Here is a 26,902-nt window from a genome sequence, read left to right on the forward strand (position 1 = left end):
TGCAGGTGCCACCAGGAGTAAAGACTTTTCTTTTTTAAGTTACACACCGGGACGTTACCAGTTAAAAAGTTTCTAGAGGGAAAGGATTTCTTTTTACCGTGGGGATCGAACTGCTTAATTTGTAAACAGCCTGAAACAATAGACCATGTTTTTTTGCATTGCTGGGAAGGGGTTTATTTTTGGGACGTGTTACAAAGGACCGTAAAGAAAGAGCTACCACTTGACGCGCACGGAATTCGCTATTTAAGCACTGATAATGAGGATGTGGCACCTTTTGATCTCATAATGCTCTTGGGCCTCCACTGTATATGGCGCTCCAGAATGGCAGGCTACCATTGTGACAAAGACGCACGACCAGCCCGAATTTATTTTCGGGAAAGAATGGACTGGTTTCTTGCCATCCAAAAAGCAGCTGCGGAGCCTCCCGAGTGGCTCTCAAGACTAGAGCCGTTGTGTATGTTGCGGGAATTTTATTCTGACGAAGCCAGTCTCGTGCTGGCTGACCACGACAGTGTCGTATGTATATAGCGTTATGTGTATTTTTTTTTGTGCAATGTCATGAGCCAAAGCCAGGCAATAAAGAAAAAAAAAGGTAACGTGGCCGAGGGATTCCACTTCCGGGCGCCGAAGCGAACGGACGTGTGATGACGGGCTCCGTTGGAGCGGCTACAGCGGCCATGTCTGGCCGCGGAAACAGGTTTATGTCAACTGATAGTGAGTACCAGGTTGTTCTGCCCAGTTTGCCTACAGGTCCGTTTGTTGTAAATACAGTTTTTTTGCACGCGGACGTAAGTGCTCGCCCGTACCGGGTAGAAGATTTCCGTGACGCCCTCGCTCAACAGTCGGTGCTCACCGAGGTTATCGCCTTGGGGGCGTACCGCATGAGCCATGTTTGGGCTGTCACGTTCAAGGACGCTGAAACGGCAAAGAAGCTAGCCAGCATTGGTGAATTGCAAGTGAAGAAGCAGCGCTGCCTCGTCATCGACCCGGCCAACAGGGACGTCCGCATGAAGGTGCACTGGCTTCTCCACAGTGTACCGGATGAGGACGTACGCCTCGCCTTCGCCCCGTTCGGCAAAGTCACTGAAGTTGCCCGCGAGCGTTGGCGGGTCCAAGGAGTGACCGACAAGGGCTCTACCACCAGGCTCGTGACACTGAAGCTGAATGCTGGAGTGCAAATTGACGATGTGCCCCATCAGCTAAGTGTTGCAGGTGAGCTGGCCCTCGTGGTTGTGCCAGGCAGGGCTCCGCTCTGCCTTCGCTGTCGCGGCACGGGTCATATTCGCCGCGAGTGCCGCATCCCACGGTGTGGTTCCTGCCGGCGCTTCGGACACGAAGACAGCCAGTGCGAGCGGACATATGCCAGCGTCACCGGACTGGGGAGCAAAGAGGATACGTCCGACTTGCTAATGGATGAAGCGGACGTCGAGGAGTTATCGTCGGCGGGAGGCAGACAAGCAGCGCATTTGCCAACGGCAACTCAGGCTCAACTGCAAACTACGCAGAAACCTGTCGTTGTGGCAAGCGCCGCGGAACAGCAACAACCACCTGCCCAGGACGTCGTGGCTACGCCGAAAGGCGTGGAAAAAAAGCAGCCTGAACCGCACGTGAGCGACGACCACACCGCGGCAGAGAACACGGACACGTCCCGTGAATCAACGAGTCCCGCAGCCGGGAAGCGGACGCATGAAGACACCACCAGCATGCTGCAGCAGCGGGACGAAAGCGGCGGGGACGAGCCGCCGCAGAAAACGCCAGGTAGGCGGGCGTCGTTCAAGCCGCGACCGAACATTCCGGTCGACTCTCGGCAGGCGGGTAAACCGCCTCCGTAGCTTTGTGTTGCCTTCGTCATAATGGGAACGGGGGGATTTCTAAGCTCTATGGCTGTGTCGATGTGCCGTTTTCTTTTCGGGTCGAGGCAAGGTGCTGTTGGCACCAAGCTTCTTCCTGCATGCCTCAGTGTATATTTTGTTGGCAGACTTGCGGTGTGTATATGGGCACACAGACCTGGAGAGCGAGAATTCTTTCCGGGGATGGGCACCATTCCATTGTGTTACCATGGCTCTTAATCTCGGGGAAATGCTACGCGTAGCAACGTTAAATGTCCGGGGGCTAGGTGCAAGAAGGCGACAGTGTCAGTTAAGCCGCCTTCTTCTTGATAAAGAATTACACTTAGTTGCCGTACAGGAGACGAAAATCGAAAGCCAAGAACTGACCGACCGAATGGTGTCCAATTTCCGTACGCATTTCGATGTATGCGTTTGTCATGCGAATGGTGGATCAGGTGGTTGCGCCCTTTTCATCCGTAATAACTTGGGGATCTGTGTACAGTCAGTGTTGTCATGCCAAAGTGGTCGCCTTTTAGTTGTTGATTTTGCTGTTTATGATTTATCTTTCCGTGTCATTTGTGTCTATGCACCCAACGTTGAGACCGAGCGTCGATCTTTCTTTGAACGTGTTGAAGCCTACCTTAACTGTCACAAAGTGTTGATATTGTTGGGCGACTTTAATTGCGTATGTACAATGGATGATCGCGCTAAACGCACACGAGTTCGGGACAAGAGCGCAGAAGTATTAAGTGCCCTGGTGCATGATTATGATTTAGAGGACATTGGTAGCGTATTTACGAATGGTACACGTCCTCAGTATACCCATTTTCAGCGTGACAGCCACGCGAGATTAGACAGACTATACGCATCACCCGAACTGGTTTCTTCATGTGCAGCATATGAAGTGCAACCAGTCCAGTTCAGTGACCACTGCTTGGTAACTGCAACGTTTGGAAGAAGGCAAAACAAAAGTCGCTTCAACTGGAACCTCTGGAAGTTTAACGTGAAGCTTTTGGAAGATGATGCATTTGTTAGCGCAGTAACGGAAGAATTAGAGAAGTTGCTCACACTGGAGCCAAACCAGTTCGGAGTTGAATGGGAAGAGTTTAAACAGAGAGTTAAAATAATAGCCATCGAAAGAAGCAGCATTATTAAGTTCAACCAGAAACAAAACGAAACAAAACTTCGCCAGGAACTAGAATTCTTGATAAGCATGGAAAACATTCAGCCCGGTAAATGTACTGAACAAATAAGGCGGGTGAAAACACAGCTCGAAACTATAGACACAGAAAGATACAAAGCGGCAATTGTACGAGCAAGATCCGAGAAGCTGTGGGCGGGAGAAACGCCAACAAAGCGCGCACTATCCGACGAAAAAAGATACGCATGTCGGAAAGAAATCCGGCAGCTTGCCAACGGAAACGAGATCACGACTGACCAAAAGGTTATCAAGACAGTGATGGCCGAGCATTTTCGGAACTTGATAGGACACCCACGTGATACGAAAGACAGCTTCCAGAAAGAATTTCTTTCCTTTATGCCACAGCTGGACGAAGAAGTACAGACGCAACTGGAAGAACCGATAACCGTCAGTGAAATAGAACGCGCAATAGATGACCTGTCCCTTGGTAAAGCACCCGGGCCTGACGGCCTAGGAGCTGCCTTTTATAAAGCCTTCAACTGTTCGGTTGCTCAGATTTTGCACAATGTCATCACTGAGGCATACGACAAAAAGCGAGTTCCTTTATCATTCACAACGTCGCACGTCGTGCTGATACCAAAGACTGACGATGAAGCAAAACGTCTCTTGCCAGGGTCTTATCGCCCGATAACCCTTGTCAATGTGGACTACAAAATATTTATGAAGGTTTTAGCGACACGACTTCAACGCGTTATAACAAAGTTGGTAGGGCCGCATCAGACTTGCGGCATCAAAGGCCGAAGCATTGCAACAAACGTGCATGTCGCGCGAACGGTCCTCGAGTGTTGTGACGCCTTTGACGAGCGCGTTGCGATGATGCAGCTTGATCTGGCCAAAGCCTTCGACCGTGTCTCGCACGAGGCTCTGCTCTGCATTTTAGAGCATTCTAACGTAGGCTGCGTTATCACTGAAGGCGTCAGAATGGCGTACACTGACTGCTCAACGCGAATCATCGTAAACGGCGAACTGACAGACAGCCTGAGCGTTCGCTCGTCGGTGAGGCAGGGATGCCCTCTTTCGCCCTTGCTGTTCGCGGCTTACCTAGAGCCGCTATGTTTGGCAATTGCAAACAATGAACGCATAACAGGATATAGAGTACGTGAGGCAGAAATAAAAATCTTGGCCTACGCGGATGATATCGCCGTATTATGCGCAAACAAAGAAAGCATTAAAGAAGCCACAGCTGTTGTTGAACAATTTTGCGAATACACCGGAGCCCAGATAAATTGGGACAAAAGTTATGGATTTTGGCATGGAGACTGGGACGCCACGCCGGAGCAATTTTGTCGCCTTCATTGGTCAACAGTTCCTAAACCATACCTCGGTGCGCCCCTGGAGTGTTATCGTGATCCTGAACAATACTGGACCGATCAAACAACGAAGGCAAAAGAAAAGGCTGATGCATGGCAGGGAAGACAGCTGTCAATGTTTTCCCGTGCGACTGTCTCCAATGTCTTCCTAATTTCAAAAATATGGTATGTGATGAACGTGTTGTGTGCATCGCGAACGAGCATACAAAAAATCCATCGGGTCCTCGCTATTTTCATTTGGTCCTCGACCTGGGAGAGATCTAGCCGAACTAATTTGTTTATCTCAGTCAAGTGCGGTGGGCTAGGTCTGGTTCACTTGTTTTTGCGGCAAGTCGTGTCACGATTTCTTTTCTTAAGGGATCAAAATGACCCCTTTCTCCGCACCGTGATGCAGGTGAGGCTACGTAGACTTCTGCCAGGATTCATTGTGACGTCATGTGAGAACACATGTGGCGCTGTGACTGGTTATCTGCGCGAAGTAGTGCTCGCGTTCAGGTTGTTAAACGTGCGGTTTTCACAAGACTACTTGTGCACTGTTAGTAGGAAGAAACTGTATAAGGACCTTGTTCACACCATGCTACCTGTACCGTTATACCGTTTACCACACCGTGGACGCCCTGGACAAAACGTACTCAAAAGAGTAAAGAAAATGCCAATATTACCTTCAGTTAAATCCTTTTTCTTTAAGCTACATACCAACACACTTCCAGTTAAGACCTGGCTTCAGGAAAAAGGCATCTTCATACCGTGGTCAACAAACTGCTTTTTATGCAAAAAGCCTGAAACCATAGAGCACGTATTCCTAGATTGCTGGGACCCGATTTTCCATTGGGACGTTCTCCAGCGCACATTAAAGAAACAGTTGCCTCTTGACCCATATGGAATACGATTCCTGCCGGTAGACGCTTCGGACGATATACCGTACGATCTTATCATGGTCCTGGGCCTCCACGCGCTGTGGAAAACGAGAATGCAGTTTGAACATGCCGAACCTGTCGTGCGTTCTGTCAGAGATCACTTTATCGAAAGTATCGTATGTCTCAGAGAAGTTTATCGAGCGCTCCCTGATCCACCAGAATGGATTGCTTGTCTGGATGCATTGGTGTCTCTGAAAAAATTTTAGTGTCATGTTAGCCCAAGTGTGGCTGATATGTTTTACGCCTTGTACCCTTTCATGCTGACTATAATCCTGGCATTAAAAAAAAAAAAAAAAAAAAAAAAAAAAAAAAAAAGGTAACGTGGCCGAGCGGTCTAAGGCGCTGGTTTAAGGCACCAGTCTCTTCGGGGGCGTGGGTTCGAATCCCACCGCTGCCATGATTTTTTCCTTATGCTTTTTGTGTCCCTGCCCTGTTGAGTGGCTAGCTGCGCACCCTCCTCCTCCTCCTTCTTGTAATCAGAGCGCAGAAGAGCAATTGCGTGGAGAGGAAGTTAGCACCTGGAGTATCGGTAGCGTGGCCGAGCGGTCTAAGGCGCTGGTTTAAGGCACCAGTCTCTTCGGGGGCGTGGGTTCGAATCCCACCGCTGCCATGATTTTTTCCTTATGCTTTTTGTGTCCCTGCCCTGTTGAGTGGCCAGCGGCGCACCCTCCTCCTCCTCCTTCTTGTAATAAGAGCGCAGAAGAGCAATTGCGTGGAGAGGAAGTTAGCACCTGGAGTATCGGTAGCGTGGCCGAGCGGTCTCATTCTACTTCCGGCCACCGAGCGTGACGGACGCAGGATCATGAGCTCCAGCGGAGCGGCGATAGCGGCCCTTTCCAGCCGCGGAAACAGGCTCGAGGACAACGAAGATAGCGACTATCAGATTATTCTGCCAACTTTGCCCACCGGACGCGTTGTTTTTAACACGCTTTTTTTGCACGGAGATGTGCGGGTTAGGCCATACAGGGTCGAGGATTTCCGTGACGCCCTCGCCAACGTTGGTGCGCTCCCCGACGTTTTGGCGTTGGGAGCGTATCAGATCAACCATGTGTGGGCTGTCACCTTAACCAGCACAGAAGAAGAACCAGCACAGAAGAACAAAGAAGCTGGCGGCGTTCAAGGAACTGGAAGTTAAAGGACGCCGCTGCCTCATCATCGATCCCGAAGACCAACAAGTGAAGCTGCGACTCCACTGGATGTTGCACGGCGTTGCAGATGATGACATCCGGACGGCCTTTGCGGCTTTTGGGAACGTGACCGAAGTGACCCGGGAGAGGTGGCGAGTTCAAGGCGTCAAGGAGAAGGGGTCCACCACGAGGACGGTGCTCCTGAAATTGAAGCCGGGCATCAAGGTAGATGACTTACCGCACCAGCTGCGAGTCGCCGGGGAATTAGCCCTTGTCGTTGTGCCTGGGCGGGCGATGCAGTGCTTACGCTGTCGAGGCACGGGACACGTCCGCCGCGAATGTAAGGTGCCCCGGTGTTCAAAATGTAGGCGCTACGGACATGAGGAGGCTGACTGTGTGCTCACGTACGCTTCGGCCGCGGGACCTGGAACGAGGGAGCGGTCGGCGGAGCTCACTATGGACGTAGTCGAGGCAGAGGAGGCGGCAAAGGGAACCGGAGAAGAGCGTACGCAGGTACGGGAGACAGACTCGTCGGGAGACTCCGCTCGAGACATCAAAGCTGCCAGCGATGCGGGGAGGAGTGACGCTGCACCTGACCTCCCTAGGTCAGACGAAGAGACGCCACCTCAGCCGGCAGACGACATGGAGCAGGATAACGGTGAGGAGCACCCGGACACCAGCGGTACTCGTTCGCCAAGCGTCACAGCCCCAGCCAAGCGACCCCACACACAGACCGATCTCGAAGGTGACAAGGCAACAGACCCCGGTGTCGACGAGCCGCCAGCAAAAACAGTCCAACCCCGGCGGTCCACACTACGTCCGCGGCCAAACCTTTCTTCGGAGAGGCGTGCAGCGGACAAAGCGCCCCCGCTGCCGGTTCAGCCGCTCGCACCAGACGGAGGCGGTTCCAACGACGGCGTCTAGCCGCGCGCTAGACGAGGAAGGTAAGCACCACGCTTTCGGTCTATTCACCCTTTATGGAAATGGCGCCTGAAACCCCTTTGAGTGTAGCCACGTTAAATGTCAGGGGACTGGCAGCCAAAAAGAACCAGAGCCAAGTACACCGCCTGCTAAGTGACCATGATATCGACGTGCTTGCCGTACAAGAAACAAAGGTTGATGGGGAGGAAGAGACCGGAAGCATGGTGCAACGTTTCACGGCTAGATTTTACGCCATTGTGAGCCACGCGGTAGGGACATCGGCTGGGTGTGTATTGTTTGTCAAAAAGCTGCCCGGACTGATTGTACAGGCTCACTACTCATGTCTGTCAGGACGGTGTGTTGTAGCCGATTTTGCATATTCCAATGCTGAGTGGCGCATTATTTGTGTGTATGCACCTAACATTGTTGAGGAAAGAGCAGTGTTTTTTGAGAATGTTATGCAGCAGTTAAGTACGGAGAGGCAGGTTGTAATGCTGGGCGATTTCAACTGTGTACTGAATGCTCGGGACAAAACCAGCACACGCGGCTTCAGAGACAAGAGTACTGATGTGTTGTGCCAGTTAACAAGCGAGTGGAATATGGAAGATGTGGCTGAGTACCTGGGGGGAGCGCGTGCCGTGCAGTACACGCACTTCCAAGGTTCGAGCCACGCGCGCCTTGACAGAATTTACGTGTCGCTGGATTTGATTCCCGTATGTAATGAATACCAAGTTGTGCCCATGACATTCACGGATCACTGCTTAGTGAAATGCGTATTCGGCACCAGAAAACGAAGGAATGCATTTAGCTGGGAGTTATGGAAATTTAACAACAAATTGCTCAGCGATGAAGCCTTTAGACGGGTTGTACTGAATGAACTCATTAAAGTAAGGCCGGGCACATTGTACGGAATCTGGAAGCAATGGGAGATGTGCAAAGAACAGATTAAAATAAAGGCCATTGATAGGTCCAGTTGCCTGCGGTATCAGGAGAAAATTAAAGAAACCCAGCTAAAGGCTTTGCTGGAAAAACTACATGAGCAAGAATGTAAGGCACCCGGCAAATGGATAGAAGATATTAGGAAAATAAAAGAACAGCTTGCGTTGATGGAAGAAGACAGATACCAAGGAGCGTTAGTAAGGGCAAGGGCGGAAAGCTGGAACATGGGCGAGACGCCCTCGAAAAGAGCACTGGCATTGGAAAAGGCTCATGCAGAGAAAAATCATATTGATAAGATTGCATGGGGCGGCATGCTATCGTCAGATGACGATCATATCAGACAAGGCTTCTTCCAATATTATCAGCAGCTTTTTAACAAACAGGAGGTCGACATAAACTTGTTCAAAGAAAAGTTTCTTATGGCTATGCCACGACTAGACGAGGACACGAAGAAAAGATTAGAGATGCCAATCACAGAACTCGAGGTCGAAAAAGCAATCGATAGTTTAAATATGGGAAAGTCGCCTGGGCCAGACGGCTTAAGTGCAGCTTTCTATAAGGGGTTCAAGAACGAAATAGCGCCAATATTGACCGCGTTGTTCCAAGAAGCCTACGAAATAAACAGATTGCCGCTGTCATACGGGTTATCTCACACTATTCTAATTCCCAAGACAAATAACGAGGAAAAGCTCCAGCAGGTCACAGCTTACAGGCCAATTTCCTTGACTAATGTCGATTATAAAATATTAATGAAAGTGCTAGCAAGGAGGCTGCAGTCAGTAATCCAGGATATTGTCGGCCCTCATCAAACGTGCGGGATAAAGGGGAGATCAATTATGACTAACATACACACGGCAAGATCGGTTCTGGAGTGTTGTGATCTGACTAATGAATGTGTGGCCATCCTCCAACTAGACCTTGAAAAAGCATTTGACTCTGTCGCCCACGAAATTTTGCTCAGTATTCTGGACCACGCGAATGTAGGTTCCGTAATTCGAGAGGGTGTGGCCATGGCGTACCGCGGCTGCACTACGAGATTAATTATAAACAAGAGTCTGGGGGCCCCCATTCGGGTGCAACGTTCGGTACGCCAGGGCTGCCCCCTCAGTCCCCTTTTGTTTGCCATTTACATAGAGACACTATGTTTGAGCATTATTAAGAACGAGGCTGTTCAAGGTTTTAGGTTGCAGGCAGCTGAAGTCAAGTTGCTTGCGTACGCGGATGACCTAGCGGTGTTTGCTGTGAATCAGCAGAGCATACGGGAGGCTGTTGTGTCAGTTGACAGTTTCCGGAAGGCAACCGGAAGTAAAGTGAACTGGGCAAAGTGCCAGGGACTTTGGCATGGGGGTTGGCCATCAACCCCAGATCTTTTTGCAAATGTGACTTGGGTAACTATCCCCCCAAAATACCTAGGAGTGCCACTAAACTGCTACCGGGACAGTGATGCATATTGGAAAGAACAAGTGAACGAACTACGGGAAAAATCAGATAGATGGAAGGGGGCACATTTGTCAATCTTTGCGAGAGCGACGGTGTGTAATTTGTTCTTTTTAAGCAAACTGTGGTACGTCATGCAAGTGTTGCACTGTTCCCGGGCAAATGTACAGAAGATACATCGCATTTTAGCTGTTTTTGGTTGGTCATCGACCTGGGAACGGTGCCGACGGACGAATTTGTTTAGACGTGTGAAAGATGGTGGCCTTGGGCTAGGACATCTGTTCCTGCGCCAGCTTGTAAACAGGTTTTTCTTTTTTCGAGATGTGCGTGACCCTTTTTTGAGAACTATGTGTCAACTAAGGTTGACCGGTGTTTTGCCTGATTTTGTTGTGGGAACAAATTATTTTTCCGCAAGAACTTTCGGTTACTTCAGAGAAGTTGCTGATAGCGTTAAATTTCTTGTTGTGCGTTTTTCGAGAGAATATTTAAGTGACGTGAAGCGGAAAAAGCTATACGCAGATCTGTGTGATGTTGTTTTTCCAGTGCCAATGTACAGAGCTTTGTACGATGGAGGCCACGGAGGGGATGTTCTGAAAAGAGTAAAAAGAATGCAAGTACAGCCAGGAACCAAAACTTTCTTCTTCAAGTTACATACAGAAACACTATCAGTTAAAAGGTTTTTAGAGGGAAGGGGTTTATTCCTACCGTGGGGTTCGCATTGCCTAATCTGCAAGTGTCCCGAAACAATAGACCATGTGTTTCTTCACTGTTGGGAGGGGGTGTTTTTTTGGGACGTTTTGCAACGAACAATTAAAAAAGAGCTCCCGCTTCATCCCTACGGTATCAGATATTTGGCAATTGAAAACCAGGACGGGTTCCCGTTTGATCAGGTAATGCTCTGGGGCCTCCATAGTATATGGCGCTCCAGAATGGCGGGGTATTACTGCGATTCTGACGCGAGACCAGCCCGCATGTATTTTCGGGAAAATGTACGTAGATTTGTTGAAGTGATGAAACTGCAAGCTTGTGTACCCGATTGGCTACCCAGGATGGAAAATTTGACTCTGTTGAGAGAATTTTAAACTTGACATGGCCTGCCAGGAAGATCTGGCAGGTTGCTGGTTTTCAAAGTTTGCAATAAAGAAAAAAAAAAAAAAAGTGGCCGAGCGGTCTAAGGCGCTGGTTTAAGGCACCAGTCTCTTCGGGGGCGTGGGTTCGAATCCCACCGCTGCCATGATTTTTTCCTTATGCTTTTTGTGTCCCTGCCCTGTTGAGTGGCCAGCGGCGCACCCTCCTCCTCCTCCTTCTTGTAATAAGAGCGCAGAAGAGCAATTGCGTGGAGAGGAAGTTAGCACCTGGAGTATCGGTAGCGTGGCCGAGCGGTCTAAGGCGCTGGTTTAAGGCACCAGTCTCTTCGGGGGCGTGGGTTCGAATCCCACCGCTGCCATGATTTTTTCCTTATGCTTTTTGTGTCCCTGCCCTGTTGAGTGGCCAGCGGCGCACCCTCCTCCTCCTCCTTCTTGTAATCAGAGCGCAGAAGAGCAATTGCGTGGAGAGGAAGTTAGCACCTGGAGTATCGGTAGCGTGGCCGAGCGGTCTAAGGCGCTGGTTTAAGGCACCAGTCTCTTCGGGGGCGTGGGTTCGAATCCCACCGCTGCCATGATTTTTTCCTTATGCTTTTTGTGTCCCTGCCCTGTTGAGTGGCCAGCGGCGCACCCTCCTTCTCCTCCTTCTTGTAATCAGAGCGCAGAAGAGCAATTGCGTGGAGAGGAAGTTAGCACCTGGAGTATCGGTAGCGTGGCCGAGGATTCCACTTCCGGGCGCCGAAGCGAACGGACGTGTGATGACGGGCTCCGTTGGAGCGGCTACAGCGGCCATGTCTGGCCGCGGAAACAGGTTTATGTCAACTGATAGTGAGTACCAGGTTGTTCTGCCCAGTTTGCCTACAGGTCCGTTTGTTGTAAATACAGTTTTTTTGCACGCGGACGTAAGTGCTCGCCCGTACCGGGTAGAAGATTTCCGTGACGCCCTCGCTCAACAGTCGGTGCTCACCGAGGTTATCGCCTTGGGGGCGTACCGCATGAGCCATGTTTGGGCTGTCACGTTCAAGGACGCTGAAACGGCAAAGAAGCTAGCCAGCATTGGTGAATTGCAAGTGAAGAAGCAGCGCTGCCTCGTCATCGACCCGGCCAACAGGGACGTCCGCATGAAGGTGCACTGGCTTCTCCACAGTGTACCGGATGAGGACGTACGCCTCGCCTTCGCCCCGTTCGGCAAAGTCACTGAAGTTGCCCGCGAGCGTTGGCGGGTCCAAGGAGTGACCGACAAGGGCTCTACCACCAGGCTCGTGACACTGAAGCTGAATGCTGGAGTGCAAATTGACGATGTGCCCCATCAGCTAAGTGTTGCAGGTGAGCTGGCCCTCGTGGTTGTGCCGGGCAGGGCTCCGCTCTGCCTTCGCTGTCGCGGCACGGGTCATATTCGCCGCGAGTGCCGCATCCCACGGTGTGGTGCCTGCCGGCGCTTCGGACACGAAGACAGCCAGTGCGAGCGGACATATGCCAGCGTCACCGGACTGGGGAGCAAAGAGGATACGTCCGACTTGCTAATGGATGAAGCGGACGTCGAGGAGTTATCGTCGGCGGGAGGCAGACAAGCAGCGCATTTGCCAACGGCAACTCAGGCTCAACTGCAAACTACGCAGAAACCTGTCGTTGTGGCAAGCGCCGCGGAACAGCAACAACCACCTGCCCAGGACGTCGTGGCTACGCCGAAAGGCGTGGAAAAAAAGCAGCCTGAACCGCACGTGAGCGACGACCACACCGCGGCAGAGAACACGGACACGTCCCGTGAATCAACGAGTCCCGCAGCCGGGAAGCGGACGCATGAAGACACCACCAGCATGCTGCAGCAGCGGGACGAAAGCGGCGGGGACGAGCCGCCGCAGAAAACGCCAGGTAGGCGGGCGTCGTTCAAGCCGCGACCGAACATTCCGGTCGACTCTCGGCAGGCGGGTAAACCGCCTCCGTAGCTTTGTGTTGCCTTCGTCATAATGGGAACGGGGGGATTTCTAAGCTCTATGGCTGTGTCGATGTGCCGTTTTCTTTTCGGGTCGAGGCAAGGTGCTGTTGGCACCAAGCTTCTTCCTGCATGCCTCAGTGTATATTTTGTTGGCAGACTTGCGGTGTGTATATGGGCACACAGACCTGGAGAGCGAGAATTCTTTCCGGGGATGGGCACCATTCCATTGTGTTACCATGGCTCTTAATCTCGGGGAAATGCTACGCGTAGCAACGTTAAATGTCCGGGGGCTAGGTGCAAGAAGGCGACAGTGTCAGTTAAGCCGCCTTCTTCTTGATAAAGAATTACACTTAGTTGCCGTACAGGAGACGAAAATCGAAAGCCAAGAACTGACCGACCGAATGGTGTCCAATTTCCGTACGCATTTCGATGTATGCGTTTGTCATGCGAACGGTGGATCAGGTGGTTGCGCCCTTTTCATCCGTAATAACTTGGGGATCTGTGTACAGTCAGTGTTGTCATGCCAAAGTGGTCGCCTTTTAGTTGTTGATTTTGCTGTTTATGATTTATCTTTCCGTGTCATTTGTGTCTATGCACCCAACGTTGAGACCGAGCGTCGATCTTTCTTTGAACGTGTTGAAGCCTACCTTAACTGTCACAAAGTGTTGATATTGTTGGGCGACTTTAATTGCGTATGTACAATGGATGATCGCGCTAAACGCACACGAGTTCGGGACAAGAGCGCAGAAGTATTAAGTGCCCTGGTGCATGATTATGATTTAGAAGACATTGGTAGCGTATTTACGAATGGTACACGTCCTCAGTATACCCATTTTCAGCGTGACAGCCACGCGAGATTAGACAGACTATACGCATCACCCGAACTGGTTTCTTCATGTGCAGCATATGAAGTGCAACCAGTCCAGTTCAGTGACCACTGCTTGGTAACTGCAACGTTTGGAAGAAGGCAAAACAAAAGTCGCTTCAACTGGAACCTCTGGAAGTTTAACGTGAAGCTTTTGGAAGATGATGCATTTGTTAGCGCAGTAACGGAAGAATTAGAGAAGTTGCTCACACTGGAGCCAAACCAGTTCGGAGTTGAATGGGAAGAGTTTAAACAGAGAGTTAAAATAATAGCCATCGAAAGAAGCAGCATTATTAAGTTCAACCAGAAACAAAACGAAACAAAACTTCGCCAGGAACTAGAATTCTTGATAAGCATGGAAAACATTCAGCCCGGTAAATGTACTGAACAAATAAGGCGGGTGAAAACACAGCTCGAAACTATAGACACAGAAAGATACAAAGCGGCAATTGTACGAGCAAGATCCGAGAAGCTGTGGGCGGGAGAAACGCCAACAAAGCGCGCACTATCCGACGAAAAAAGAAACGCATGTCGGAAAGAAATCCGGCAGCTTGCCATCGGAAACGAGATCACGACTGACCAAAAGGTTATCAAGACAGTGATGGCCGAGCATTTTCGGAACTTGATAGGACACCCACGTGATACGAAAGACAGCTTCCAGAAAGAATTTCTTTCCTTTATGCCACAGCTGGACGAAGAAGTACAGACGCAACTGGAAGAACCGATAACCGTCAGTGAAATAGAACGCGCAATAGATGACCTGTCCCTTGGTAAAGCACCTGGGCCTGACGGCCTAGGAGCTGCCTTTTATAAAGCCTTCAACTGTTCGGTTGCTCAGATTTTGCACAATGTCATCACTGAGGCATACGACAAAAAGCGAGTTCCTTTATCATTCACAACGTCGCACGTCGTGCTGATACCAAAGACTGACGATGAAGCAAAACGTCTCTTGCCAGGGTCTTATCGCCCGATAACCCTTGTCAATGTGGACTACAAAATATTTATGAAGGTTTTAGCGACACGACTTCAACGCGTTATAACAAAGTTGGTAGGGCCGCATCAGACTTGCGGCATCAAAGGCCGAAGCATTGCAACAAACGTGCATGTCACGCGAACGGTCCTCGAGTGTTGTGACGCCTTTGACGAGCGCGTTGCGATGATGCAGCTTGATCTGGCCAAAGCCTTCGACCGCGTCTCGCACGAGGCTCTGCTCTGCATTTTAGAGCATTCTAACGTAGGCTGCGTTATCACTGAAGGCGTCAGAATGGCGTACACTGACTGCTCAACGCGAATCATCGTAAACGGCGAACTGACAGACAGCCTGAGCGTTCGCTCGTCGGTGAGGCAGGGATGCCCTCTTTCGCCCTTGCTGTTCGCGGCTTACCTAGAGCCGCTATGTTTGGCAATTGCAAACAATGAACGCATAACAGGATATAGAGTACGTGAGGCAGAAATAAAAATCTTGGCCTACGCGGATGATATCGCCGTATTATGCGCAAACAAAGAAAGCATTAAAGAAGCCACAGCTGTTGTTGAACAATTTTGCGAATACACCGGAGCCCAGATAAATTGGGACAAAAGTTATGGATTTTGGCATGGAGACTGGGACGCCACGCCGGAGCAATTTTGTCGCCTTCATTGGTCAACAGTTCCTAAACCATACCTCGGTGCGCCCCTGGAGTGTTATCGTGATCCTGAACAATACTGGACCGATCAAACAACGAAGGCAAAAGAAAAGGCTGATGCATGGCAGGGAAGACAGCTGTCAATGTTTTCCCGTGCGACTGTCTCCAATGTCTTCCTAATTTCAAAAATATGGTATGTGATGAACGTGTTGTGTGCATCGCGAACGAGCATACAAAAAATCCATCGGGTCCTCGCTATTTTCATTTGGTCCTCGACCTGGGAGAGATCTAGCCGAACTAATTTGTTTATCTCAGTCAAGTGCGGTGGGCTAGGTCTGGTTCACTTGTTTTTGCGGCAAGTCGTGTCACGATTTCTTTTCTTAAGGGATCAAAATGACCCCTTTCTCCGCACCGTGATGCAGGTGAGGCTACGTAGACTTCTGCCAGGATTCATTGTGACGTCATGTGAGAACACATGTGGCGCTGTGACTGGTTATCTGCGCGAAGTAGTGCTCGCGTTCAGGTTGTTAAACGTGCGGTTTTCACAAGACTACTTGTGCACTGTTAGTAGGAAGAAACTGTATAAGGACCTTGTTCACACCATGCTACCTGTACCGTTATACCGTTTACCACACCGTGGATGCCCTGGACAAAACGTACTCAAAAGAGTAAAGAAAATGCCAATATTACCTTCAGTTAAATCCTTTTTCTTTAAGCTACATACCAACACACTTCCAGTTAAGACCTGGCTTCAGGAAAAAGGCATCTTCATACCGTGGTCAACAAACTGCGCTTTATGCAAAAAGCCTGAAACCGTAGAGCACGTATTCCTAGATTGCTGGGACCCGATTTTCCATTGGGACGTTCTCCAGCGCACATTAAAGAAACAGTTGCCTCTTGACCCATATGGAATACGATTCCTGCCGGTAGACGCTTCGGACGATATACCGTACGATCTTATCATGGTCCTGGGCCTCCACGCGCTGTGGAAAACGAGAATGCAGTTTGAACATGCCGAACCTGTCGTGCGTTCTGTCAGAGACCACTTTATCGAAAGTATCGTATGTCTCAGAGAAGTTTATCGAGCGCTCCCTGATCCACCAGAATGGATTGCTTGTCTGGATGCATTGGTGTCTCTGAAAAAAATTTTAGTGTCATGTTAGCCCAAGTGTGGCTGATATGTTTTACGCCTTGTACCCTTTCATGTTGACTATAATCCTGGCAATAAAAAAAAAAAAAAAAAAAAGTAGCGTGGCCGAGCGGTCTAAGGCGCTGGTTTAAGGCACCAGTCTCTTCGGGGGCGTGGGTTCGAATCCCACCGCTGCCATGATTTTTTCCTTATGCTTTTTGTGTCCCTGCCCTGTTGAGTGGCCAGCGGCGCACCCTCCTCCTCCTCCTTCTTGTAATCCGAGCGCAGAAGAGCAATTGCGTGGAGAGGAAGTTAGCACCTGGAGTATCGGTAGCGTGGCCGAGCGGTCTAAGGCGCTGGTTTAAGGCACCAGTCTCTTCGGGGGCGTGGGTTCGAATCCCACCGCTGCCATGATTTTTTCCTTATGCTTTTTGTGTCCCTGCCCTGTTGAGTGGCCAGCGGCGCACCCTCCTCCTCCTCCTTCTTGTAATCAGAGCGCAGAAGAGCAATTGCGTGGAGAGGAAGTTAGCACCTGGAGTATCGGTAGCGTGGCCGAGCGGTCTAAGGCGCTGGTTTAAGGCACCAGTCTCTTCGGGGGCGTGGGTTCGAATCCCACCGCTGCCATGATTTTTTCCTTATGCTTTTTGTGTCCCTGCCCTGTTGAGTGGCCAGCGGCGCACCCTCCTCCTCCTCCTTCTTGTAATCCGAGCGCAGAAGAGCAATTGCGTGGAGAGGAAGTTAGCACCTGGAGTATCGGTAGCGTGGCCGAGGGTTTTCCACTTCCGGGCGCCGAAGCGAACGGACGTGTGATGACGGGCTCCGTTGGAGCGGCTACAGCGGCCATGTCTGGCCGCGGAAACAGGTTTATGTCAACTGATAGTGAGTACCAGGTTGTTCTGCCCAGTTTGCCTACAGGTCCGTTTGTTGTAAATACAGTTTTTTTGCACGCGGACGTAAGTGCTCGCCCGTACCGGGTAGAAGATTTCCGTGACGCCCTCGCTCAACAGTCGGTGCTCACCGAGGTTATCGCCTTGGGGGCGTACCGCATGAGCCATGTTTGGGCTGTCACGTTCAAGGACGCTGAAACGGCAAAGAAGCTAGCCAGCATTGGTGAATTGCAAGTGAAGAAGCAGCGCTGCCTCGTCATCGACCCGGCCAACAGGGACGTCCGCATGAAGGTGCACTGGCTTCTCCACAGTGTACCGGATGAGGACGTACGCCTCGCCTTCGCCTCGTTCGGCAAAGTCACTGAAGTTGCCCGCGAGCGTTGGCGGGTCCAAGGAGTGACCGACAAGGGCTCTACCACCAGGCTCGTGACACTGAAGCTGAATGCTGGAGTGCAAATTGACGATGTGCCCCATCAGCTAAGTGTTGCAGGTGAGCTGGCCCTCGTGGTTGTGCCGGGCAGGGCTCCGCTCTGCCTTCGCTGTCGCGGCACGGGTCATATTCGCCGCGAGTGCCGCATCCCACGGTGTGGTGCCTGCCGGCGCTTCGGACACGAAGACAGCCAGTGCGAGCGGACATATGCCAGCGTCACCGGACTGGGGAGCAAAGAGGATACGTCCGACTTGCTAATGGATGAAGCGGACGTCGAGGAGTTATCGTCGGCGGGAGGCAGACAAGCAGCGCATTTGCCAACGGCAACTCAGGCTCAACTGCAAACTACGCAGAAACCTGTCGTTGTGGCAAGCGCCGCGGAACAGCAACAACCACCTGCCCAGGACGTCGTGGCTACGCCGAAAGGCGTGGAAAAAAAGCAGCCTGAACCGCACGTGAGCGACGACCACACCGCGGCAGAGAACATGGACACGTCCCGTGAATCAACGAGTCCTGCAGCCGGGAAGAGGACGCATGAAGACACCACCAGCATGCTGCAGCAGCGGGACGAAAGCGGCGGGGACGAGCCGCCGCAGAAAACGCCAGGTAGGCGGGCGTCGTTCAAGCCGCGACCGAACATTCCGGTCGACTCTCGGCAGGCGGGTAAACCGCCTCCGTAGCTTTGTGTTGCCTTCGTCATAATGGGAACGGGGGGATTTCTAAGCTCTATGGCTGTGTCGATGTGCCGTTTTCTTTTCGGGTCGAGGCAAGGTGCTGTTGGCACCAAGCTTCTTCCTGCATGCCTCAGTGTATATTTTGTTGGCAGACTTGCGGTGTGTATATGGGCACACAGACCTGGAGAGCGAGAATTCTTTCCGGGGATGGGCACCATTCCATTGTGTTACCATGGCTCTTAATCTCGGGGAAATGCTACGCGTAGCAACGTTAAATGTCCGGGGGCTAGGTGCAAGAAGGCGACAGTGTCAGTTAAGCCGCCTTCTTCTTGATAAAGAATTACACTTAGTTGCAGTACAAGAGACGAAAATCGAAAGCCAAGAACTGACCGACCGAATGGTGTCCAATTTCCGTACGCATTTCGATGTATGCGTTTGTCATGCGAATGGTGGATCAGGTGGTTGCGCCCTTTTCATCCGTAATAACTTGGGGATCTGTGTACAGTCAGTGTTGTCATGCCAAAGTGGTCGCCTTTTAGTTGTTGATTTTGCTGTTTATGATTTATCTTTCCGTGTCATTTGTGTCTATGCACCCAACGTTGAGACCGAGCGTCGATCTTTCTTTGAACGTGTTGAAGCCTACCTTAACTGTCACAAAGTGTTGATATTGTTGGGCGACTTTAATTGCGTATGTACAATGGATGATCGCGCTAAACGCACACGAGTTCGGGACAAGAGCGCAGAAGTATTAAGTGCCCTGGTGCATGATTATGATTTAGAAGACATTGGTAGCGTATTTACGAATGGTACACGTCCTCAGTATACCCATTTTCAGCGTGACAGCCACGCGAGATTAGACAGACTATACGCATCACCCGAACTGGTTTCTTCATGTGCAGCATATGAAGTGCAACCAGTCCAGTTCAGTGACCACTGCTTGGTAACTGCAACGTTTGGAAGAAGGCAAAACAAAAGTCGCTTCAACTGGAACCTCTGGAAGTTTAACGTGAAGCTTTTGGAAGATGATGCATTTGTTAGCGCAGTAACGGAAGAATTAGAGAAGTTGCTCACACTGGAGCCAAACCAGTTCGGAGTTGAATGGGAAGAGTTTAAACAGAGAGTTAAAATAATAGCCATCGAAAGAAGCAGCATTATTAAGTTCAACCAGAAACAAAACGAAACAAAACTTCGCCAGGAACTAGAATTCTTGATAAGCATGGAAAACATTCAGCCCGGTAAATGTACTGAACAAATAAGGCGGGTGAAAACACAGCTCGAAACTATAGACACAGAAAGATACAAAGCGGCAATTGTACGAGCAAGATCCGAGAAGCTGTGGGCGGGAGAAACGCCAACAAAGCGCGCACTATCCGACGAAAAAAGATACGCATGTCGGAAAGAAATCCGGCAGCTTGCCACCGGAAACGAGATCACGACTGACCAAAAGGTTATCAAGACAGTGATGGCCGAGCATTTTCGGAACTTGATAGGACACCCACGTGATACGAAAGACAGCTTCCAGAAAGAATTTCTTTCCTTTATGCCACAGCTGGACGAAGAAGTACAGACGCAACTGGAAGAACCGATAACCGTCAGTGAAATAGAACGCGCAATAGATGACCTGTCCCTTGGTAAAGCACCCGGGCCTGACGGCCTAGGAGCTGCCTTTTATAAAGCCTTCAACTGTTCGGTTGCTCAGATTTTGCACAATGTCATCACTGAGGCATACGACAAAAAGCGAGTTCCTTTATCATTCACAACGTCGCACGTCGTGCTGATACCAAAGACTGACGATGAAGCAAAACGTCTCTTGCCAGGGTCTTATCGCCCGATAACCCTTGTCAATGTGGACTACAAAATATTTATGAAGGTTTTAGCGACACGACTTCAACGCGTTATAACAAAGTTGGTAGGGCCGCATCAGACTTGCGGCATCAAAGGCCGAAGCATTGCAACAAACGTGCATGTCGCGCGAACGGTCCTCGAGTGTTGTGACGCCTTTGACGAGCGCGTTGCGATGATGCAGCTTGATCTGGCCAAAGCCTTCGACCGTGTCTCGCACGAGGCTCTGCTCTGCATTTTAGAGCATTCTAACGTAGGCTGCGTTATCACTGAAGGCGTCAGAATGGCGTACACTGACTGCTCAACGCGAATCATCGTAAACGGCGAACTGACAGACAGCCTGAGCGTTCGCTCGTCGGTGAGGCAGGGATGCCCTCTTTCGCCCTTGCTGTTCGCGGCTTACCTAGAGCCGCTATGTTTGGCAATTGCAAACAATGAACGCATAACAGGATATAGAGTACGTGAGGCAGAAATAAAAATTTTGGCCTACGCGGATGATATCGCCGTATTATGCGCAAACAAAGAAAGCATTAAAGAAGCCACAGCTGTTGTTGAACAATTTTGCGAATACACCGGAGCCCAGATAAATTGGGACAAAAGTTATGGATTTTGGCATGGAGACTGGGACGCCACGCCGGAGCAATTTTGTCGCCTTCATTGGTCAACAGTTCCTAAACCATACCTCGGTGCGCCCCTGGAGTGTTATCGTGATCCTGAACAATACTGGACCGATCAAACAACGAAGGCAAAAGAAAAGGCTGATGCATGGCAGGGAAGACAGCTGTCAATGTTTTCCCGTGCGACTGTCTCCAATGTCTTCCTAATTTCAAAAATATGGTATGTGATGAACGTGTTGTGTGCATCGCGAACGAGCATACAAAAAATCCATCGGGTCCTCGCTATTTTCATTTGGTCCTCGACCTGGGAGAGATCTAGCCGAACTAATTTGTTTATCTCAGTCAAGTGCGGTGGGCTAGGTCTGGTTCACTTGTTTTTGCGGCAAGTCGTGTCACGATTTCTTTTCTTAAGGGATCAAAATGACCCCTTTCTCCGCACCGTGATGCAGGTGAGGCTACGTAGACTTCTGCCAGGATTCATTGTGACGTCATGTGAGAACACATGTGGCGCTGTGACTGGTTATCTGCGCGAAGTAGTGCTCGCGTTCAGGTTGTTAAACGTGCGGTTTTCACAAGACTACTTGTGCACTGTTAGTAGGAAGAAACTGTATAAGGACCTTGTTCACACCATGCTACCTGTACCGTTATACCGTTTACCACACCGTGGACGCCCTGGACAAAACGTACTCAAAAGAGTAAAGAAAATGCCAATATTACCTTCAGTTAAATCCTTTTTCTTTAAGCTACATACCAACACACTTCCAGTTAAGACCTGGCTTCAGGAAAAAGGCATCTTCATACCGTGGTCAACAAACTGCTTTTTATGCAAAAAGCCTGAAACCATAGAGCACGTATTCCTAGATTGCTGGGACCCGATTTTCCATTGGGACGTTCTCCAGCGCACATTAAAGAAACAGCTGCCTCTTGACCCATATGGAATACGATTCCTGCCGGTAGACGCTTCGGACGATATACCGTACGATCTTATCATGGTCCTGGGCCTCCACGCGCTGTGGAAAACGAGAATGCAGTTTGAACATGCCGAACCTGTCGTGCGTTCTGTCAGAGACCACTTTATCGAAAGTACCGTATGTCTCAGAGAAGTTTATCGAGCGCTCCCTGATCCACCAGAATGGATTGCTTGTCTGGATGCATTGGTGTCTCTGAAAAAATTTTAGTGTCATTTTAGCCCAAGTGTGGCTGATATGTTTTACGCCTTGTACCCTTTCATGTTGACTATAATCCTGGCAATAAAAAAAAAAAAAAAATAGCGTGGCCGAGCGGTCTAAGGCGCTGGTTTAAGGCACCAGTCTCTTGGGGGCGTGGGTTCCAATCCCACCGCTGCCATGATTTTTTCCTTATGCTTTTTGTGTCCCTGCCCTGTTGAGTGGCCAGCGGCGCACCCTCCTTCTCCTCCTTCTTGTAATCAGAGCGCAGAAGAGCAATTGCGTGGAGAGGAAGTTAGCACCTGGAGTATCGGTAGCGTGGCCGAGCGGTCTAAGGCGCTGGTTTAAGGCACCAGTCTCTTCGGGGGCGTGGGTTCGAATCCCACCGCTGCCATGATTTTTTCCTTATGCTTTTTGTGTCCCTGCCCTGTTGAGTGGCCAGCGGCGCACCCTCCTCCTCCTCCTTCTTGTAATCCGAGCGCAGAAGAGCAATTGCGCGGAGAGGAAGTTAGCAGCCGGAGTATCGGTAGCGTGGCCGAGAGTATTCCACTTGCGGGCGCCGAAGCGAACGGGCGTGTGATGACGGGCTCCGTTGGAGCGGGTTCAGCGGCCCAGTCGGGCCGCGGTAACAGGATTTTGGACACTGCTGACCAAGGTTATCGAGTGATACTGCCGCAACTGCCATCAGATCAGATTATTTTGAACGCAGTTTTTTTGCACGGCGATGTGACAGCGCGGCCTTTCCGCGTCGAAGATTTCAGAGACGCCCTTGCTAATCTGGGAGCACTCCCAGATGTTATCGCCCTGGGGGCGTACCAAATGAACCATGTATGGGCGGTAACTTTCAAGACAGCGGCGGCCGAGCGACCAGCGTCCCCGGACCGGCGAAGCGAGCCCACGACGAGAGCGGCAGCGAAAAGGAAAAGGCGGAGGCAGCTAGCATCGAGGAGCCGCCAGCGAAAGCGCCACTAGGGAGGAGACCGACTTTCAAACCCAAACCGAATGTCCCGACGGACAAGAGAGCCGTCGAAAAACCGCCCCCAACGCAAGGTCCGCCAGTCCAAGGGCAAGGCGTCTAGCTTTATGCTAGACGTGAAAGGTAAGCACCATGCTCTCGGCCTTTTTTCTCTGTAACAAAATGGCTTCTGCACAGTCGCTAAAAATTGCCACATTTAACGTACGGGGTTTAGCCACGAAAAGGAAGCAGAACCAAGTGTTGCGTCTCTTAAATGACTACGACATCGATATTCTAGGTGTTCAAGAGACGAAGGTCGAGGGCGAAAGAGAGACCGAGAGCATGGTGCAGCGTTTCACGTCCCGGTTTTATGCAGTAGTGAGTCACGCGGTTGGCACTTTGGGAGGGTGTGTCTTGTTCGTCAAAAAGCTGCCAGGTCTTGTTGTACAAGCGCACGCTTCTTTTCTGTCGGGTAGGGGAGTGGTGCTCGATTTTAGTCTCTGGTCTTCCCAATGGCGTGTTGTCTGTGTATATGCATCTACTTTTGTCGATGAAAGGGCAGCTCTGTTTGATTTAGTGCAGCAGTATGTAAACACGGACAAGGGTGGGTGACTTCAATTGTGTTTTGAGCTCCGCTGATAAAACTAGCCCGCGTGCTTTTAGAGAGAAGAGCACAGAAATTTTGTCTCGCACGATTGACGAGTTTGCCTTGGAAGACGTGGCGGAATGTTTTATGGGCAATGGGCAACTACAGTACACACATTTTCAGCGGTCTAGTCACGCCCGCCTTGACAGGATTTACATATCTGCAGAACTGGTCCCAAAGTGCCACTGTTATGACGTTCTGCCTGTAACATATTCGGATCACTGCGTGGTTCAGTGTACGATTGGAACCAGAAAGAGAGGCGGTTGTTTTCAGTGGGACCTTTGGAAGATGAATAAACTTTTAGAAGATGAACAGTTTACTAGACTCGTAGAAGCGGAAATTAATAACGTTGCTCTGGATACCGAGCAAGAACTGGGTCAAGAATGGGAACTTTGCAAACAACAAAATAAGATAAAAGCTATTGAACAATCCAGCTGTATACGGTATAAAGAAAAACAAAATGAAATGAATTTAAAGACACTGCTTGAGAAATTGCTAGCTCTGGAGTGTAATGCGCCGGGTTTGCACATGGACGATGTTAGAAAAATAAAACAAAAGCTTCAACTGATTGACGAAGACCGTTATCGCGGGGCACTTGTGCGCGCGAGAGCGGAGAAACTGGCTATGGGCGAGACGCCAACAAAAAGATCTTTCGGAATTGAAAAAGCGAACGCAAGACGTAATCACGTGGGAGAGATTGAATGGGCGGGCGGCACAGGAACAGATAACGAAGGAATCGCGAAAGCATTCTTTGAACACTACCAACCGCTCTTTTCTTGCCACAGTGTCAAGTTGGATAGATTTAAAGAATCCTTTCTTGAGGCGATGCCAAAAATTAACGACGAGCAAAAAGCTAACCTTGAGCGGCCAATAAGTGAACAAGAAGTGCAGCAGGCAATTAATAACTTAAATCCTGGAAAATCACCCGGGCCCGATGGCCTAGGTGCAGCTTTCTACAAAGCATTCAAGGAACAGTTATCACCATTGTTGTGTGCCTTATTTAATGAAGCTTATGAATTGAAGTCGTTGCCAGCATCGTTCGGGTCGTCGCATACTGTGCTTATCCCAAAAACTGACCAACCAGATAAGCTGAGGTGGGTGTCGTCATACAGGTCCATTGCTCTGACGAATGTTGATTATAAGATTTATATGAAGGTGCTTGCTGGCAGGCTACAAACAGTTATAGCCGAAATAGTTGGCCCCCACCAAACGTGTGGGATCAAAGGACGATCTATTTTTCAGAACATCCATAAAGCAAGATGTGTGCTCGAATGCTGTGATGCTACACACGAACGTGTTGCATTACTGCAGTTGGACTTGGAAAAGGCTTTCGATTGCGTGTCACATAACATTCTGTTTAGTATCTTAGACTACATTAATGTTGGTACAGTTATTCGAGAGAGAGTGGCCTTGGCGTACCGTAACTGTACTACGAGATTAATTGTCAATAAGTCATTGGGGGCCCCCATCAACGTACTACGTTCGGTGCGCCAAGGTTGCCCCCTCAGCCCTCTTTTGTTCTGTATTTATATTGAAGCTTTGTGTTTAAGCATTCTACAAAACAAAGGCATTGATGGTTTCCGACTGCAGTCTACTGAAATTAAACTACTTGCCTACGCAGATGATGTCGCGGTATTTTGTGTAAATGAGGAAAGTATAAAGAGGACAGTCGATACTGTGAAGCATTTTAGTGAAGTCACAGGAAGCCAAGTTAACTGGGGTAAGTGTCTGGGGTTTTGGCATGGAGAATGGCCGTCAACCCCCGAGACATTTGCTAATATGTCATGGGCTACAACGCCTGTCAAATACCTGGGAGTGCCTTTAGAGTTTTATAAGGACACCGAGCCATACTGGATACAGCATATCCAAGAAACCCGCGAGAAAGCGGAGAAAGGGAAAAACGCCCACTTGTCAATATTTGCAAGAGCAACAGTTTGTAACATATTTTTAATAAGCAAGTTATGGTATGTGATGCAAGTATTGCATTGTTCTCGTGTTACTGTGCAAAAACTGCACCGAACTTTTGCCGTGTTCATTTGGGCCTCCACTTGGGAGAGGTGCAGGAGGACAAATTTGTTTAGGCAGGTGAAGTGTGGCGGGCTTGGGTTGGGCCATTTATTTTTACGCCAGATCGCGAACCGGTTTATTTTTTTTAGGGATGTAAGAGACCCATTCCTGCGAGCTGTTTGCCAACAAAGGCTAGGTCGAGCGTTGCCTGATGTTGTGGTTCACACCGGATGTATGCCTGGCCGTATTTTTGGATTCTTTAGAGAGATTGTTCTAAGTGTGAAATTCCTTAGCGTACGTTTTTCGATGGAGTATTTGAGTAAAGTTGACAAGAAAACATTATACAAGAATCTTTGTGATGTAGTGTTCCCGGTGCCCTTGTACAGGGCCTTATACTCTGGAGGCAAAGGCAGTATTGTATTGAAACGTGTAAAGAAAATGAAAGTGTCAGCTGGAGCAAAAACATTTTTCTTCATGTTACACACCGGTACATTGACGATAAAATCATTTCTGGAGAAAAAGGGCTTGTTCCTTCCGTGGGGAGCCCACTGTCTCATTTGTAAACTGCCGGAGACAATAGATCATGTATTTCTTCATTGCTGGGAGGGGGTGTATTTGTGGGATGTGCTCCAAAGGACACTCAAAAAAGAGTTGCCACTTGATGCTCATGGCATCAGATACTTGCTAACGGATAACCAGGATGACGTCCCATTAGACCAAGTAATGTTAATGTGCCTCCACAGTATATGGCGCTCTCGAATGGCCGGTTATCACTGCGATTCGGATGCAAGACCGGCACGCATGTATTTCCGAGAAAGCGTACAGATATGGCTGGAGACGGCGAAATTACAAACTTGTGTTCCCGAGTGGCTGTCAAGGCTGGAGCCCTTGACGGTACTCAAGGAATTTTAACATGACAATGCCTGCCCCTTGTGGGTACAGGCTATTTGAACGCTGTCTATATATGTTCGTGTGTGTTACTGTTATTTTTGTGTCTAAGCCAGGCAATAAAGAAAAAAAAAGGTAGCGTGGCCGAGCGGTCTACGGCGCTGGTTTAAGGCACCAGTCTCTTCGGGGGCGTGGGTTCGAATCCCACCGCTGCCATGATTTTTTCCTTATGCTCTTTGTGTCCCTGCCCTGTTGAGTGGCCAGCTGCGCACCCTCCTCCTCCTCCTTCTTGTAATCAGAGCGCAGAAGAGCAATTGCGTGGAGAAGAAGTAAGCAGCTGGAGTATCGGTAGCGTGGCCGAGCGGTCTAAGGCGCTGGTTTAAGGCACCAGTCTCTTCGGGGGCGTATGTTCGAATCCCACCGCTGCCATGAATTTTTACTTATGCTTTTTGTGTCCCTGCCCTGTTGA

General features: G+C 49.9%; 2 protein-coding genes and 9 non-coding genes across 11 annotated transcripts; all 11 read left to right on the plus strand.

Moving 5' to 3' along the window:
- The first annotated feature begins 644 nt into the window (after positions 1–644).
- Positions 645–4,748, plus strand: LOC149344087 (uncharacterized). The gene is made up of 2 exons (XM_089547138.1): positions 645–1,758; positions 4,735–4,748. The coding sequence occupies exons 1-2, from the start codon at positions 645–647 to the stop codon at positions 4,746–4,748; spliced, it is 1,128 nt and encodes a 375-aa protein (XP_089403264.1).
- An 824-nt stretch (positions 4,749–5,572) lies between these two features.
- TRNAL-AAG (transfer RNA leucine (anticodon AAG)) lies at positions 5,573–5,654 on the plus strand. The gene has a single exon. It is a non-coding gene; the product is annotated as a tRNA-Leu (tRNA).
- A 131-nt stretch (positions 5,655–5,785) lies between these two features.
- Positions 5,786–5,867, plus strand: TRNAL-AAG (transfer RNA leucine (anticodon AAG)). The gene has a single exon. It is a non-coding gene; the product is annotated as a tRNA-Leu (tRNA).
- Positions 5,868–11,046: 5,179 nt separating this feature from the next.
- On the plus strand, positions 11,047–11,128 carry TRNAL-AAG (transfer RNA leucine (anticodon AAG)). The gene has a single exon. It is a non-coding gene; the product is annotated as a tRNA-Leu (tRNA).
- A 131-nt stretch (positions 11,129–11,259) lies between these two features.
- Positions 11,260–11,341, plus strand: TRNAL-AAG (transfer RNA leucine (anticodon AAG)). The gene has a single exon. It is a non-coding gene; the product is annotated as a tRNA-Leu (tRNA).
- A 183-nt stretch (positions 11,342–11,524) lies between these two features.
- Positions 11,525–21,234, plus strand: LOC149344092 (uncharacterized). Its single transcript, XM_089547139.1, has 3 exons — positions 11,525–12,638; positions 17,300–18,244; positions 21,221–21,234. Exons 1-3 carry the CDS (start codon positions 11,525–11,527, stop codon positions 21,232–21,234), a joined length of 2,073 nt encoding a protein of 690 aa, XP_089403265.1.
- On the plus strand, positions 16,438–16,519 carry TRNAL-AAG (transfer RNA leucine (anticodon AAG)). The gene has a single exon. It is a non-coding gene; the product is annotated as a tRNA-Leu (tRNA).
- On the plus strand, positions 16,651–16,732 carry TRNAL-AAG (transfer RNA leucine (anticodon AAG)). The gene has a single exon. It is a non-coding gene; the product is annotated as a tRNA-Leu (tRNA).
- Positions 16,864–16,945, plus strand: TRNAL-AAG (transfer RNA leucine (anticodon AAG)). Its single transcript has one exon. It is a non-coding gene; the product is annotated as a tRNA-Leu (tRNA).
- A 1,015-nt stretch (positions 21,235–22,249) lies between the features above and the next one.
- Positions 22,250–22,331, plus strand: TRNAL-AAG (transfer RNA leucine (anticodon AAG)). Its single transcript has one exon. It is a non-coding gene; the product is annotated as a tRNA-Leu (tRNA).
- Positions 22,332–26,567: 4,236 nt separating this feature from the next.
- TRNAL-AAG (transfer RNA leucine (anticodon AAG)) lies at positions 26,568–26,649 on the plus strand. Its single transcript has one exon. It is a non-coding gene; the product is annotated as a tRNA-Leu (tRNA).
- The last annotated feature ends 253 nt before the right edge of the window (positions 26,650–26,902 follow it).

Source organism: Amblyomma mixtum, chromosome 5 (genome assembly GCF_055824585.1).
Source record: "Amblyomma mixtum isolate Tamu chromosome 5, ASM5582458v1, whole genome shotgun sequence".
Taxonomy (NCBI): domain Eukaryota; kingdom Metazoa; phylum Arthropoda; class Arachnida; order Ixodida; family Ixodidae; genus Amblyomma; species Amblyomma mixtum.

Excerpts from the sequence above, each read along its gene's own strand:
- LOC149344092 (XM_089547139.1), top strand. The coding sequence starts at position 11,525 with ATGACGGGCTCCGTTGGAGCGGCTACAGCGGCCATGTCTGGCCGCGGA. Across the intron at positions 12,639-17,299 it reads GCCGCCGCAGAAAACGCCAG|AAGATTTCCGTGACGCCCTC; the intron begins GTAGGCGGGCGT and ends CGTACCGGGTAG.
- LOC149344087 (XM_089547138.1), top strand. The coding sequence starts at position 645 with ATGACGGGCTCCGTTGGAGCGGCTACAGCGGCCATGTCTGGCCGCGGA.